The following is a 15,977-nucleotide window of genomic DNA, read 5'->3' on the forward strand; positions in this document are numbered from 1 at the left end:
CCAGGTAGGCAGCGTTCACCCCCACACCCCCAGCCAGGTAGGCAGCGTTCACCCCCACGCCGGTGGACACCAGCCAGGTAGGCAGCGTTCACCCCCAGCCAGGTAGGCAGCGTTCACCCCCCACGCCCTCAGCCAGGTAGGCAGCGTTCACCCCCAGCCAGGTAGGCAGCGTTCACCCCCACACCCCCAGCCAGGTAGGCAGCGTTCACCCCCACACCCCCAGCCAGGTAGGCAGCGTTCACCCCCACACCCTCAGCCAGGTAGGCAGCGTTCACCCCCACACCCTTTTTTCCATTATACTTTGAGAAAAAAGTCGAAATGTCGAGAGAAAAGGTGAAATTTCAACTTTTTTCTCGACCTTTCGTCTTTTTTCTCAACATTTTGACTTTTTTCTCAACATTTCGTCTTTTTCGCGACATTTTGACTCTTTTCTCAACATTTTGTCTTTTTTCTCGACATTTCGTCTTTTTTCTCGACTTTTCGACTTTTTTCTCGAAATTTCGACTTTTTTCTTGAAATTTCGTCTTTTTTCGCGACATTTCGACTTTTTTCTGGACCTTTCGTCTTTTTTCTCGACATTTTGACTTTTTTCTCGACATTTCGACTTTTTTCTTGAAATTTCGACTTTTTTCTTGAAATTTCATCTTTTTTCTCGACATTTCGACTTTTTTCTCGACATTTCGTCTTTTTTCGCGACATTTCGTCTTTTTTCGCGACATTTCGACTTTTTTCTTGAAATTTCGTCTTTTTTCTCAACATTTCGACTTTTTTCTTGAAATTTCGACTTTTTTCTTGAAATTTCATCTTTTTTCTCGACATTTCGACTTTTTTCGCGACATTTCAACTTTTTTCTCAACATTTTTACTTTTTTCTCAACATTTCGACTTTTTTCTTGAAATTTCGACTTTTTTCTTGAAATTTCGTCTTTTTTCTCGACATTTGGACTTTTTTCTCGAAATTTCGACTTTTTTCTTGAAATTTCGTCTTTTTTCTCGACATTTTTACTTTTTTCTCAACATTTTGACTTTTTTCTCGACATTTCGACTCTTTTCTCAACATTTCGACTTTTTTCTTGAAATTTCGACTCTTTTCTTGAAATTTCGTCTTTTTTCGCGACATTTCGACTTTTTTCTCGACATTTCGTCTTTTTCCTTGACACACCACACCCCCAGCCAGGTAGGCAGCGTTCACCCCCACACCCCCAGCCAGGTAGGCAGCGTTCACCCCCAGCCAGGTAGGCAGCGTTCACCCTCAGCCAGGTAGGCAGCGTTCACCCTCAGCCAGGTAGGCAGCGTTCACCCCCACACCCTCAGCCAGGTAGGCAGCGTTCACCCCCACGCCGGTGGACACCAGCCAGGTAGGCAGCGTTCACCCCCAGCCAGGTAGGCAGCGTTCACCCCCCCACCCACCAGCCAGGTAGGCAGCGTTCACCCCCAGCCAGGTAGGCAGCGTTCACCCCCACACCCTCAGCCAGGTAGGCAGCGTTCACCCCCAGGACCCCAGCCAGGTAGGCAGCGTTCACCCCCACACCCTCAGCCAGGTAGGCAGCGTTCACCCCCACACCCACCAGCCAGGTAGGCAGCGTTCACCCCCAGGACCTCAGCCAGGTAGGCAGCGTTCACCCCCAGCCAGGTAGGCAGCGTTCACCCCCACACCCTCAGCCAGGTAGGCAGCGTTCACCCCCAGGACCCCAGCCAGGTAGGCAGCGTTCACCCCCACACCCCCAGCCAGGTAGGCAGCGTTCACCCCCACACCCACCAGCCAGGTAGGCAGCGTTCACCCCCAGGACCTCAGCCAGGTAGGCAGCGTTCACCCCCAGCCAGGTAGGCAGCGTTCACCCCCAGGACCCCAGCCAGGTAGGCAGCGTTCACCCCCACACCCTCAGCCAGGTAGGCAGCGTTCACCCCCAGCCAGGTAGGCAGCGTTCACCCCCACACCCTCAGCCAGGTAGGCAGCGTTCACCCCCACACCCCCAGCCAGGTAGGCAGCGTTCACCCCCACACCCCCAGCCAGGTAGGCAGCGTTCACCCCCACACCCCCAGCCAGGTAGGCAGCGTTCACCCCCACACCCCCAGCCAGGTAGGCAGCGTTCACCCCCACACCCCCAGCCAGGTAGGCAGCGTTCACCCCATTTTTTTACATTGCACTTCGAGAAAAAAGTCAAAATGTTGAGAAAAAAGTCGAAATGTCGAGAGAAAAAAGTCAAAATGTTGAGAAAAAAGGTGAAATTTCAACTTTTTTCTCGACCTTTCGTCTTTTTTCTCGACCTTTCGTCTTTTTTCGCGACATTTCGACTTTTTTCTCAACATTTTGACTTTTTTCTCACAATTTCGTCTTTTTTCTTGAAATTTCGTCTTTTTTCTCGACCTTTCGACTTTTTTCTTGAAATTTCAACTTTTTTCTTGAAATTTCGTCTTTTTTCTCGACCCTTCGACTTTTTTCTCGAACTTTCGTCTTTTTTCTCGAACTTTCGTCTTTTTTCTCGAACTTTCGTCTTTTTTTCTCGACTTTTCGACTTTTTTCTCAACATTTCGACTTTTTTCTTGACATTTCGTCTTTTTTCTCTACATTTTGACTTTTTTCTCAACCTTTTGTCTTTTTTCTCGAACTTTCGTCTTTTTTTCTCGACTTTTCGACTTTTTTCTCAACATTTCGTCTTTTTTCTTGAAATTTCGTCTTTTTTCTCGACATTTTTTTCTCGACATTTCGTCTTTTTCCTTGACACACCACACCCACCAGCCAGGTAGGCAGCGTTCACCCCCACCCCCTCAGCCAGGTAGGCAGCGTTCACCCCCAGCCAGGTAGGCAGCGTTCACACCATTTTTTTTACATTGCACTTCGAGAAAAAAGTCGAAATGTCGAGAGAAAAACGACGAAATTTCAAGAAAAAAGTCAAAATGTTGAGAAAAAAGGCGTAATTTCAACTTTTTTCTCGACTTTTCGTATTTTTTCTCGACATTTTGACTTTTTTCTCGACATTTCGACTTTTTTCTCGACATTTCGTCTTTTTTCGCGACATTTCGACTTTTTCTCGACATTTCGACTTTTTTCTCGACATTTCGACTTTTTTCTCGACATTTCGTCTTTTTTCTCAACATTTCGACTTTTTTCTCGACATTTCGTCTTTTTTCGCGACATTTCAACTTTTTTCTCAACATTTCGACTTTTTTCTTGAAATTTCGACTTTTTTCTTGAAATCCCGTCTTTTTTCTCAACATTTCGACTTTTTTCTTGAAATTTCGACTCTTTTCTTGAAATTTCGTCTTTTTTCTCGACATTTCAACTTTTTTCTCGACATTTCGTCTTTTTCCTTGACACACCACACCCACCAGCCAGGTAGGCAGCGTTCACCCCCAGCCAGGTAGGCAGCGTTCACCCCCAGCCAGGTAGGCAGCGTTCACCCCCACACCCCCAGCCAGGTAGGCAGCGTTCACCCCCACACCCCCAGCCAGGTAGGCAGCGTTCACCCCCACACCCCCAGCCAGGTAGGCAGCGTTCACCCCCACACCCCCAGCCAGGTAGGCAGCGTTCACCCCCACACCCCCAGCCAGGTAGGCAGCGTTCACCCCCAGCCAGGTAGGCAGCGTTCACCCCCAGCCAGGTAGGCAGCGTTCACCCCCACACCCTCAGCCAGGTAGGCAGCGTTCACCCCCACACCCCCAGCCAGGTAGGCAGCGTTCACCCCCAGGACCCCAGCCAGGTAGGCAGCGTTCACCCCCACACCCCCAGCCAGGTAGGCAGCGTTCACCCCCACACCCCCAGCCAGGTAGGCAGCGTTCACCCCCAGCCAGGTAGGCAGCGTTCACCCCCAGCCAGGTAGGCAGCGTTCACCCCCAGCCAGGTAGGCAGCGTTCACCCCCACACCCCCAGCCAGGTAGGCAGCGTTCACCCCCACACCCCCAGCCAGGTAGGCAGCGTTCACCCCCACACCCTCAGCCAGGTAGGCAGCGTTCACCCCCACACCCCCAGCCAGGTAGGCAGCGTTCACCCCCAGCCAGGTAGGCAGCGTTCACCCCCACACCCTCAGCCAGGTAGGCAGCGTTCACCCCCACACCCCCAGCCAGGTAGGCAGCGTTCACCCCCACACCCCCAGCCAGGTAGGCAGCGTTCACCCCCAGGACCCCAGCCAGGTAGGCAGCGTTCACCCCCAGCCAGGTAGGCAGCGTTCACCCCCACACCCCCAGCCAGGTAGGCAGCGTTCACCCCCACACCCCCAGCCAGGTAGGCAGCGTTCACCCCCACACCCCCAGCCAGGTAGGCAGCGTTCACCCCCACACCCCCAGCCAGGTAGGCAGCGTTCACCCCCAGCCAGGTAGGCAGCGTTCACCCCCAGCCAGGTGGGCAGCGTTCACCCCCAGGCCGGTGGACACCAGCCAGGTAGGCAGCGTTCACCCCCAGCCAGGTAGGCAGCGTTCACCCCCACACCCCCAGCCAGGTAGGCAGCGTTCACCCCCACACCCCCAGCCAGGTAGGCAGCGTTCACCCCCACACCCCCAGCCAGGTAGGCAGCGTTCACCCCCAGGACCCCAGCCAGGTAGGCAGCGTTCACCCCCAGGCCGGTGGACACCAGCCAGGTAGGCAGCGTTCACCCCCAGCCAGGTAGGCAGCGTTCACCCCCACACCCCCAGCCAGGTAGGCAGCGTTCACCCCCACACCCCCAGCCAGGTAGGCAGCGTTCACCCCAGGACCCCCAGCCAGGTAGGCAGCGTTCACCCCCAGGACCCCAGCCAGGTAGGCAGCGTTCACCCCAGGACCCCAGCCAGGTAGGCAGCGTTCACCCCCAGCCAGGTAGGCAGCGTTCACCCCCAGCCAGGTAGGCAGCGTTCACCCCCACACCCCCAGCCAGGTAGGCAGCGTTCACCCCCAGCCAGGTAGGCAGCGTTCACCCCCACACCCCCAGCCAGGTAGGCAGCGTTCACCCCCACACCCCCAGCCAGGTAGGCAGCGTTCACCCCCAGGACCCTTTTTTTCCATTGCACTTCGAGAAAAAAGTAAAAATGTTGAGAAAAAAGGCGAAATTTCAACTTTTTTCTCAACATTTTGACTTTTTTCTCGACATTTCGTCTTTTTTCTCGACTTTTCGACTTTTTTCTTGAAATTTTGTCTTTTTTCTCGACATTTTTTTCTCGACATTTGGCCCGGCAGGAGAAAAATAAAAATAATATTGAGAGGAGAAAGATTTTTTTTTCATTGTGTCGACATTTTGTGCACAGTCAAAATGTCGAGAAAAAAGTTGAAATGTCGAGAAAAAAGTTGAAATGTCGAGAAAAAAGTCGAAATGTTGAGGAAAAAAGGCGACATTTCGACTTTTTTGTCGAAATTTTGACTTTTTTCTCGACATTTCAACTTTTTTTCTCCACATTTTGACTTTTTTCTCGCAGTGCATAATGAAAATGCTATTTTTATTTTTCTCCTGACCTGATTCTCTTCCGTAGCCTCCATGGTCGTACACTGCAAAAACTCAAAATCAAGAATATCAAGAATATTTGTCTTATTTCTAGTTAAAATGTCTCATTTTTAGTCAAAAAATCTCATTCCACTTAAAACAAGAGTCATTACTGGAAAAAACAACAATTTTCACCTGTTTCAAGTAGATTTTCACTTGAAATAAGTAGAAAAATCTTCCAGTAGAACAATATTTTTTTGCTTGTAATGAGAAGAAAAATCTTGTTCCACTGGCAGATTTTTCTACTTATTTCAAGTGAAAATTTACTTGAAACAGGTGAAAAATGTCAAATAAAGTTATTTTTCTGGTAATGACTCTTGTTTTAAGTGTAATCAGATTTTTGGACTAAAAATGAGACATTTTAACTAGAAATAAGACCAATATTCCTGGTAAGAGAACGTGTAACGATGCTTCTCCGTGTTCTCTCCGTAGATCGTTCTGCCGCCTCATCTGGAGAGAATCCGGGAGAAACTGGCAGAAAATATCCACGAACTCTGGGTGATGAACAAGATCGAGCTGGGCTGGACGTTCGGGAGCGTAAGTTTTCATTAAAATCAGGTTCTTCTGAAGCTGTTCCTGTTAGAAATGCTCTTGTTTGCTCACAAACACTAGTGATGACCGATTGTTCAGTAACCGAAATTGTTCGGCCGAAAATGGCAAAAAAACACTTTCGGTGTTCGGTGGAAAAAGTGGGAAAAAAACCGAACAATTAACAACGGCGTTGTGGTTGCGCACTACAAACATAAATCTTTGGCCAACCAAAAACTAACCCCATAAGAATTTTACCTAACATTCACCAGGAGGTGGAACCAAAACAACATAATGCTGGGAAATTTAAAAAATTTCATTTTTTTATGTTCAATAAATATTTTCTACCTTGCAATTTTGTAAAAGATTTTTTTCTTTGAAAAGCATGCCTAAATCAAATTTATTTGATTTATGCAATGGTGAAAAAACTCGAAATGTTAAGAAAAAAAGTCAAAATTTTGTGAAAAAAGTCAAAATTTGGTGAAGAAAGTTGAAATGTCGAGAAAAAAGTCGAAATGTTAAAAAAGTCAAAATTTTGTGAAAAAGTCTAAATTTTGTGAAAAAATGTCAAAATGTCGGAAAAAGTTGAAATGTCGAGAAAAAAGTCAAAATTTTGTGAAAAAAGTCAAAAACTAACCCCATAAGAATTTTACCAACATTCACCAGGAGGTGGAACCAAAACAACAGAATGCTGGAAATTAAAAAATGTTCAGTTTTTTATGTTCAATAAATATTTTCTACCTTGTAATTTTGTAAAAGATTTTTTCTTTGAAAAGCCTAAATCAAATGTATTTGATTTATGCAATGGTGAAAAAATTGGCAAAATAAATGAAAAACTGCTGAAGAACCATGTTCGGTATTGTTCGGTATTCGGCCAAGTGTTTATTATTAGTTTCGGTTTCGGCCACAAATTTTCATTTCGGTGCATCACTAAAAAATACCAAAGAAAAGATTAGAATAAACAGATATGTAAGGGATAATAGTAATAGTAAGGGATATTTGTGTGTATTTGTGTGCGTGTCAACTTGTATTTGTGTGTGTTTCTGTGTACTTGTGTGAACTTGTATTCATGTGTATTTGTGTGTACTTGTGTGTACTTGTGTGTATTTGAACTTGTATTCATGTGTGTTGCAGATACGAGACGACAACAAGCGTCAACATCCGTGTCTGGTTGAGTTTTCCAAACTTCCTGAACAAGAACGGAGTTACAACCTGCAGATGTCTCTGGAAACACTAAAGTATTTATTAATTTATTATTAAAGAACGGAGTTACAACCTGCAGATGTCTCTGGAAACACTAAAGTAATGATTAATTTATTATTAAAGAACGGAGTTACAACCTGCAGATGTCTCTGGAAACACTAAAGTAATGATTAATTTATTATTAAAGAACGGAGTTACAACCTGCAGATGTCTCTGGAAACACTAAAGTAATGATTAATTATTATTAAAGAACGGAGTTACAACCTGCAGATGTCTCTGGAAACACTAAAGTAATGATTAATTTATTATTAAAGAACGGAGTTACAACCTGCAGATGTCTCTGGAAACACTAAAGTAATGATTAATGTATTATCAAAGAACGGAGTTACAACCTGCAGATGTCTCTGGAAACACTAAAGTATTTATTAATGTATTATTAAAGAACAGAGTTACAACCTGCAGATGTCTCTGGAAACACTAAAGTAATGATTAATGTATTATCAAAGAACGGAGTTACAACCTGCAGATGTCTCTGGAAACACTAAAGTATTTATTAATTTATTATTAAAGAACGGAGTTACAACCTGCAGATGTCTCTGGAAACGCTAAAGTAACACAATTATTTATTTATTTATTTATTTATTTATTTATTTATTTATTTATTTATTTATTTATTTATTTATTTATTTATCTATTTATTTATTTTATATGTATTTATTTATTTATTTATTGATTTATTTATTTATCTATTTATTTATTTATTTATTTATCTATTTATTTATTTTTTATTTCTCTGTAGACGCTCAAGTATTTATTTATTTATTTATTCTTTATTTATTTATTTATTTATTTATTTATTTATTTATTTATTTATTTATTTATTTATTTATTTATTCTTTATTTATTCTTTATTTCATTTCATTGATAAAATAAAACAACAAACAATATGTTTCTTTTCTTTTCTTTTATCTCTTTAATGAGTGTAAACATGATCGGAATAAACCATTTGCTTCGGAATGAAGTTTAATTCAGAATTAGGTGTTTACTTGGTGATTTTTACTCATTTTAAATCGGATAAAAATTTTTAATTCTGAATTAAAGAGGAATTAAACTTCCCATTTAAACGCACTGAAGGTTCTTAACACGAGAACTTTGCCCAGAGCTGCTCTCAGCCAATGTCCTTGATGTTATCAGTCGGCTTGGTCAGTTCTGAAACAGGTCCACAGATGTTCCTGAGAGGGGAGGGTTAGTGGGGGCAGAGTCACCTAGTTTACATTCCACCAGGGAGATTGTGACCAGAGTGCCCCATTGTCAGATATTTTACACTTAAATAAAAAAAGATAATTAAGAAGCAGTCTCTAGTGTTTTCAAACCTATTTTAAACCTATAAATGTTTCAAAGGTGATTGTAATCATGTCTAATTGTTTCTGTAATTGTTTCTCTAATTGTTTCTGTAATTGTCTGTGTTTGTTCCAGGACTCTGCTAGCGTTGGGCTGCCACGTCGGGCTAGCGGACGAACACGCCTTTGAAAAGGTTAAAAACATGAAACTGTCGGCAACGTGAGTCCCAGAAACGACTAATTCCAACAAAAACTCCTCCATGCTGCGGTTTAGAAGTATTCTGTTCATGATACAGCCATAAATATAATAAAAATACTGCAGATTCATGTTGAACTGTGTCTGTTCAGGTACGAGCTACAAAGCGGCTACAAACCGGCTCCGCTAAACCTTAGCCACGTCAAGCTAACGCCCACGCAGGACGCCATGGTGGACAAGCTAGCGGAGAACGCTCACGACGTCTGGGCAAGAGACCGGATCAGGCAGGGCTGGACGTACGGAATCATGCAGGTAATTAATATTAATAATAATAATAATAATAATAATAATAATAATAATAATAATAATCAGGCAGGGCTGGACCTACGGAATCATGCAGGTAATTAATATTAATATTAATAATAATAATCAGGCATGGCTGGACGTACGGAATCATGCAGGTAATTATTAATTAATAATAATAATAATAATAATAATAATAATAATAATAATAATGATGATGATGATGATGATGATGATAACAACAATAATAATAATGATAACAACAACAACGACAACGATAATTAATATTAATAATAATCAGGCAGGGCTGGACGTACGGAATCATGCAGGTAATTAATAATTAATATTAATAATAATAATATTAATAATAATCAGACAGGGCTGGACGTACGGAATCATGCAGGTAATTAATATTAATATTAATAATAATAATCAGGCATGGCTGGACCTACGGAATCATGCAAGTAATTTATAATTAATATTAATAATAATAATCAGACAGGGCTGGACGTACGGAATCATGCAGGTAATTAATATTAATAATAATAATGATAATAATCAGGCAGGGCTGGACGTACGGAATCATGCAGGTAATTAATAATTAATATTATTAATAATAATAATAATAATAATAATAATAATAATAATAATAATAATAATCAGACAGGGCTGGACGTACGAAATCATGCAGGTAGTAAATGATTAATAATTAATAATAATAATGATAATGATAATAATAATAATTAAAGCTGCAAGCAGCGATGAACGGGCCCTCGCACTCACGGCCACCGCCCCCAATAAGCATATTAGAAAAGACACCACCCACGACTTCCTATGTCAAACCATTCAAAAGTTATAGCAGAAAAAAGGGACAACCAATCAGAAGAAGGGGCGGGGCTAATTCAGGCCAACGAAGGTCAAGGACTCCATAAATAATCTGATGACACCACCCACAACTCTCTATGTCAAACCATTCCAAAGTTATAGCAGAAAATCGGGACAACCAATCAGAAGAAGGGGCGGGGCTAATTAAGGCCAACGAAGCTTAAGGACTCATTACAGAGTCCCATGACACCAGCCACAACTCTCTATGTCAAACCATTCAAAAGTTATGGCAGAGTAAAGTATTCTAGGGGGCGCTGTTGAGCCGTTAGGCCACGCCCATTAATGCAAACCATGAAATATCAAATTTATCGCCAAGTCTGTCTTGCATGTAAAATTTGGTGACTTTTGGAGAACTATCAAATATGGACCAATCAGATTTCAAAATGGCCGACTTCCTGTTCGGATTCGGCCATGGCTCCAAGAGACTTTTCTTTAAGTTGTGCCATGATACAGGTGTGTAGCGATTTTCGTGCATGTACGTCAAACCGTATTGTGGGGCTTGAGGCACAAAGTATTCTAGGGGGCGCTGTTGAGCCATTTTGCCACGCCCATTAATGCAAACCATGAAATATCAAATTTATCGGCAGGCCTGGCTTGCATGTAAAATTTGGTGACTTTTGGGGAACTATCAAATATGGACCAATCAGATGAAGGGGGGGCGCGGTTTTTGGCGTCTAGCGTCGCCATGGTAACACTTTTGAAAGAGAAAAGTAATGCGTGTAGTCGCAGGATGGAGACGCACATTTTGATGTATAACACACCTGGGTTCACGATACGGTTCGGGCCGTATTAATTCTCGAAGGAATGGCATATATTGCTCCAAAATTATGCGATTAATTCAGAATGTTCAAAATGGCTGACTTCCTGTTCGGTTTCGGCCGTGGCGCCAAGAGACTTTTCTTTTAGTTGCGACATGATACAGGTGTGTAGCGATTTTCGTTCATGTACGTCAAAGCGTATTATGGGGCTTGAGGCGCAAAGTTTTTTCTGTCTGAACCAATCAGATGAAGGGTGGGCGCGCTTTTTGGCGTCTAGCGTCGCCACGGTAACGCTTTTGAAAGAGGAAAGTAATGCGTGGAGTCGGAGGATGGAGACGCACATTTTGATGTATAACACACCTGGGTGCACGTTACGGTTCGGGCTGAATTAACTGCCGAAGGAATGGCATAAATTTCGCCAAAATGACACGACTAATTCAAAATGGCCGACATCCTGTTCGGTTTCGGGCATGACGCCAAGAGACTTTTCTTTAAGTTGCGCCATGATACAGGTGTGTACCGATTTTCGTGCATGTACGTCAAATCGTATCGTGGGGCTTGAGGCACAAAATTTTCTAGGGGGCGCTGTTGAGCCATTTTGCCACGCCCATTAATGCAAACCATTAAATATCAAATTTTTCGCCAGGCCTGGCTGGCGTGCAAAATTTGGTGACTTTTTGGGCACGTTTAGGGGGGCAAAAAGGCCTTCCTTTTGTCAGAACAATAAGAAGAAGAAGAATAATTCCTGCAAATACAATAGGGCCTTCGCACTGCAAGTGCTCGGGCCCTAATAATAATAATAATAATAATAATAATAATAATAATAATCAGGCAGGTGAGACACCTGGATATTGCAGACGTTCTTTTGATTGTGACATCATGTTCATTTACAATGTATTTCAAATAAACTTGTTCGTTCGTTTGTTCGTCCTGTGTTCGTTTATTCGTTCCTCCGTTCGTTTGTTCGTTCCTGTGTTCGTTTGTTCATTCGTTTGTTCATTAGTTCGTTCCTGCGTTTGTTCCTGCGTTTTTTCGATCCTGCGTTCGTTTGTTCATTCGTTCGTCCGTTCGTCCGTTCGTTCGTCCGTTCGTTCATTCGTTTGTTCGTGCCTGCATTCATTCGTTCGTTCGTGCCTACATTCGTTCGTTCGTTCATTCGTTCGTTTGTTCGTGCCTGCATTCGTTCATTCGTTCATTCCTGCATTCGTTCGTTCGTGCCTGCATTCGTTCGTTCATTCCTGTGTTCGTTCGTTCATTCGTTTGTTCGTTTGTTCGTGCCTGCATTCGTTTGTTCGTTCATTCGTTCATTTTTTCGTTCATTTTTTCGTTTGTTTGTTTGTTCGTTCGTTCGTTCGTTCGTTCGTTCGTTCGTTCGTTCGTTCGTGCGTGCGTGCGTGCGTGCGTGCGTGCGTTCGTTCGTTCGTTCGTTCGTTCGTTCGTTCGTTCGTGCCTGCATTCGTTTGTTCGTTCGTTCGTTTGTTCGTTCGTTCGTTCGTTCCCTCGTTCGTTCGTTCGTCCGTCCGTCCGTCCGTCCGTCCGTCCGTCCGTCCGTCCGTCCGTCCGTCCGTCCGTCCGTCCGTCCGTCCGTCCGTCCGTCCGTCCGTCTGTCCGTCCGTCCGTTCGTTCGTTCAAGATAGAATTACCCCCAGAAACCAACCATCCGGTCAGTTCTCCATGGAGCTCCTGGCTGGCTCGCCAATTTTATGTAGGACATTATAATCAGTGTCAAATATACATTTTATTTTTTAAAAGAATATTTTACATTTCAGTTTTTCACGTTTTCATGCAACGTTTTTCACTTGCAATGCCTTTTTTCCAGTTTATTTAATACGTGTTTTCTCTTTCAGTTAAAGTTTAACTCTTCAGTACCAAACTCGCTGCCATCGTTGGGCGCCGTAGAAACTGCTTTTCCCCAAAATAATCTTTTTTTATATGTTCCCTCTGTGTCCGTAACGTATACGGATCATTGGTGTTTCTCTGTTTCCTGTGAAGGATGTGAAGAACCGTCGGAACCCTCGTCTGGTTCCGTATGCGCTGCTGGACGAGAGAACCAAGAAGTCCAACAAAGACAGTCTGAGAGAAGCCGTCCGGACTCTGCTGGGCTACGGCTACAACCTGGAGGCTCCGGACCAGGACCACGGTGAGTTAACTAACTAGTTAGTTAACTAACTAACTAACCAACCACCTAACTAACTAACTACAACCTGGAGGCTCCGGACCAGGACCACGGTGAGAAATACTAACTAGTTAGTTAACTAACTAACTAACCAACCACCTAACTAACTAACTACAACCTGGAGGCTCCGGACCAGGACCACGGTACCGGAAAACCCCTTAATCACAAGTAAAAACTAAAAAAGAAGATGTTTTTCAGTTCCTGATGAGATCTTTTCCCTCTTTCCCCACCACTCCAGCGGATCAGTCCGACCTCAGCAACTTGTCCGCTGAGAGGTTTCGCATTTTCAGAGCGGAGAAAACGTACCGCGTCAACGCTGGGAAATGGTACTTTGAGATGGAGGTAAGAAGAGGAGACTCCCACGTTCTCAAGTATTAGTATAGTTATATTATATATTATATTATATTATAGTTCAACAGAATCATGGTACTTTGAGATGGAGGTAAGAAGAGGAGACTCCCACGTTCTCAAGTATTACTATAGTTCAATAGGAATCATGGAAAAGTATGAATGACTGTGAAACTACCGTATCGGCCCAAATAGAAGACCACGCCCACTTTTTCAGTCTTATTTCAATGCAAAAAACACCGTCTTATATTCAGGACAATATGGTTGTTGGAATACCAAATAAATACCTAAATATTCACTTATTCATCAGGAAACTGTTGCAATAAAGGCCAGAATACCAAATAACAACCGGCCCGATTATAAGACGACCCTGAATATAAGACGACCTGATTATTAGACGACCCTCTTTTTCAAGACTTTGAAAGTTTGAAAAAAGACTTTTTGAACACCAAATTCAATTTTTATACAGAAAATAATGACAGTACATCTGAAACAAATGATTATAACAATACATTGGAGAGAAAAAGCCTGTTATTTTTTTAATGAAAATTAACAAGTTAATTTTTAAAGTTTTAATGAAAACAAAATCAAGTGAATGTAATACGCTACCGTACGTGTCGTTACCGCGTGGTTACCACATGGTTAGCTAAGTAGCACAAAATGGGCTTGTTAGTTAGCACAAAACGGGCTAGTTAAGTAGCACAAAACTAGCTTAGCTAAGTAGCACAAAACGGGCTAGTTAAGTAGCACAAAACTAGCTTAGCTAAGTAGCACAAAACGGGCTAGTTAAATAGCACAAAACTAGCTTAGCTAAGTAGCACAAAACTAGCTTAGCTAAGTAGCACAAAACTAGCTTAGCTCCGCAATATTAGCAAGACCTGATAGTTCCTCGTGTCCATGTCTTTACCGCGTCGTTACGTGTCGTTACCGTGTTATTACCGTGTCGTTACCGCGTCGTTACCGTGTCGTTACCGTGCTGTTACCGTGTCGTTACGTGTTGTTACCGTGTCGTTACCGTGCTGTTACCGTGTCGTTACGTGTTGTTACCGTGTCGTTACCGTGTCGTTACCGTGTCGTTACCGTGTCGTTACCGTGTCGTTTCCGTGTCGTTACCGTGTCGTTACCGTGTCGTTACCGTGTTGTTACCGTGTCGTTACCGTGTGGTTCCGTCTGCAGGTGCTGACGGCCGGGGAGATGCGGGTCGGCTGGGCGAGGCCCGGGTGTCTGCCGGACCAGGAGCTGGGATGTGACGACCAGGCCTTCGTGTTCGACGGCTTCAAGGTTTGTTTGTTTGTTAGGGCCCGAGCACTGACAGTGCTAGGGCCCTAACGTATGTGTAGGAATTGTTCTCCTTTTTATTTTGGGGCCTTTTTTCCCCTAAACGTGCCCCAAAAGTCACCAAATTTATCACCAAGCCAGGCCTGGTGATAAATGTGATATTTAATGGTTTGTGGACGACGCGCATTACTTTTCTCTTTCAAAAGCGTTACCGTGGCGACGCTAGACGCCAACAAGCGCCCACCCTTCATCTGATTGGTCCATATTTGATAGTTCCTACTTTCTGCCATAACATTTGAATGTTTCACATAAAGAGTCATGGTGGTGTCATCGGACTTAGTTTTGAGTCCTTGACCTTTACTCTTACCGTGTGGTTGCAGGTCCAACGCTGGCACCAGGGCAACGAGCACTTTGGCCGCGCGTGGCAGCCGGGCGACGTGATTGGCTGCATGGTGGACCTGAACGAGCTCACCATGATGTTCACGCTCAACGGGGAAGTTCTGCTGGACGACTTCGGCTCGGAGCTCGCCTTCAAGGACTTCCCTCTGGGAGAAGGTCGGTGTCCTCACGCAGGCAGGTGGAAGCAGCAGCGGGAGGGGGGGGACCGCAGGCAGGTGGAAGCAGCAGCAGGAAGGGAGGGGGGGGCAGGCAGGTGGAAGCAGCAGCGGGAAGGGAGGGGGGGGCAGGCAGGTGGAAGCAGCAGCGGGAAGGGAGGGGGGGGCAGGCAGGTGGAAGCAGCAGCGGGAAGGGAGGGGGGGGCAGGCAGGTGGAAGCAGCAGCGGGAAGGGAGGGGGGGGCAGGCAGGTGGAAGCAGCAGCGGGAGGGGAGGGGGGGGGGGGCAGGCAGGTGGAAGCAGCAGCGGGAAGGGAGGGGGGGCAGGCAGGTGGAAGCAGCAGCGGGAAGGGAGGGGGGGGGGCAGGCAGGTGGAAGCAGCAGCGGGAGGGGAGGGGGGGGGGGCAGGCAGGTGGAAGCAGCAGCGGGAAGGGAGGGGGGGGCAGGCAGGTGGAAGCAGCAGCGTCCTAGGTTTGGTCCCGGTTTGCAGTCTGGGCGTCCATCAGGATGAACTTTGGGAAGGTTTTCACTTGTTTTAACCGGTTTATCCCGGTTTATTCCAGGTTTCGTTGTGTTTTTAACCCGTTTATCCCGGTTTATTCCAGGTTTCGTTGTGTTTTTAACCCGTTTATCCCGGTTAATTCCAGTTTTCGTTGTGTTTTTAACCCGTTTATCCCGGTTTATTCCAGGTTTTGTTGTGTTTTTAACCCGTTTATCCCGGTTAATTCCAGGTTTCGTTGTGTTTTTAACCCGTTTATCCCGGTTAATTCCAGGTTTCGTTGTGTTTTTAACCCGTTTATCCCGGTTTATTCCAGGTTTTGTTGCGTTTTTAACCCGTTTATCCCGGTTTATTCCAGGTTTTGTTGTGTTTTTAACCCGTTTATCCCGGTTTATTCCAGGTTTCGTTGTGTTTTTAACCCGTTTATCCCGGTTTATTCCAGGTTTCGTTGTGTTTTTAACCGGT

The 15,977-nt window shown here is 44.5% G+C and overlaps 1 protein-coding gene across 1 annotated transcript in view; it reads left to right on the forward strand.

The window, feature by feature from the left end:
* The window catches only part of ryr2a (ryanodine receptor 2a (cardiac)), a 267,704-nt gene that overhangs the window by 78,978 nt on the left and 172,749 nt on the right, over nucleotides 1-15,977 (forward strand). The window contains 8 exon segments of the mRNA XM_061709313.1: nucleotides 5,879-5,983; nucleotides 7,109-7,212; nucleotides 8,654-8,737; nucleotides 8,866-9,025; nucleotides 12,652-12,799; nucleotides 13,074-13,177; nucleotides 14,360-14,464; nucleotides 14,842-15,016. Coding sequence (XP_061565297.1) covers nucleotides 5,879-5,983; nucleotides 7,109-7,212; nucleotides 8,654-8,737; nucleotides 8,866-9,025; nucleotides 12,652-12,799; nucleotides 13,074-13,177; nucleotides 14,360-14,464; nucleotides 14,842-15,016 — 985 coding nt within the window.

The sequence above is a fragment of the Cololabis saira genome, chromosome 19 (assembly GCF_033807715.1).
Source record: "Cololabis saira isolate AMF1-May2022 chromosome 19, fColSai1.1, whole genome shotgun sequence".
Taxonomy (NCBI): Eukaryota; Metazoa; Chordata; class Actinopteri; order Beloniformes; family Belonidae; genus Cololabis; species Cololabis saira.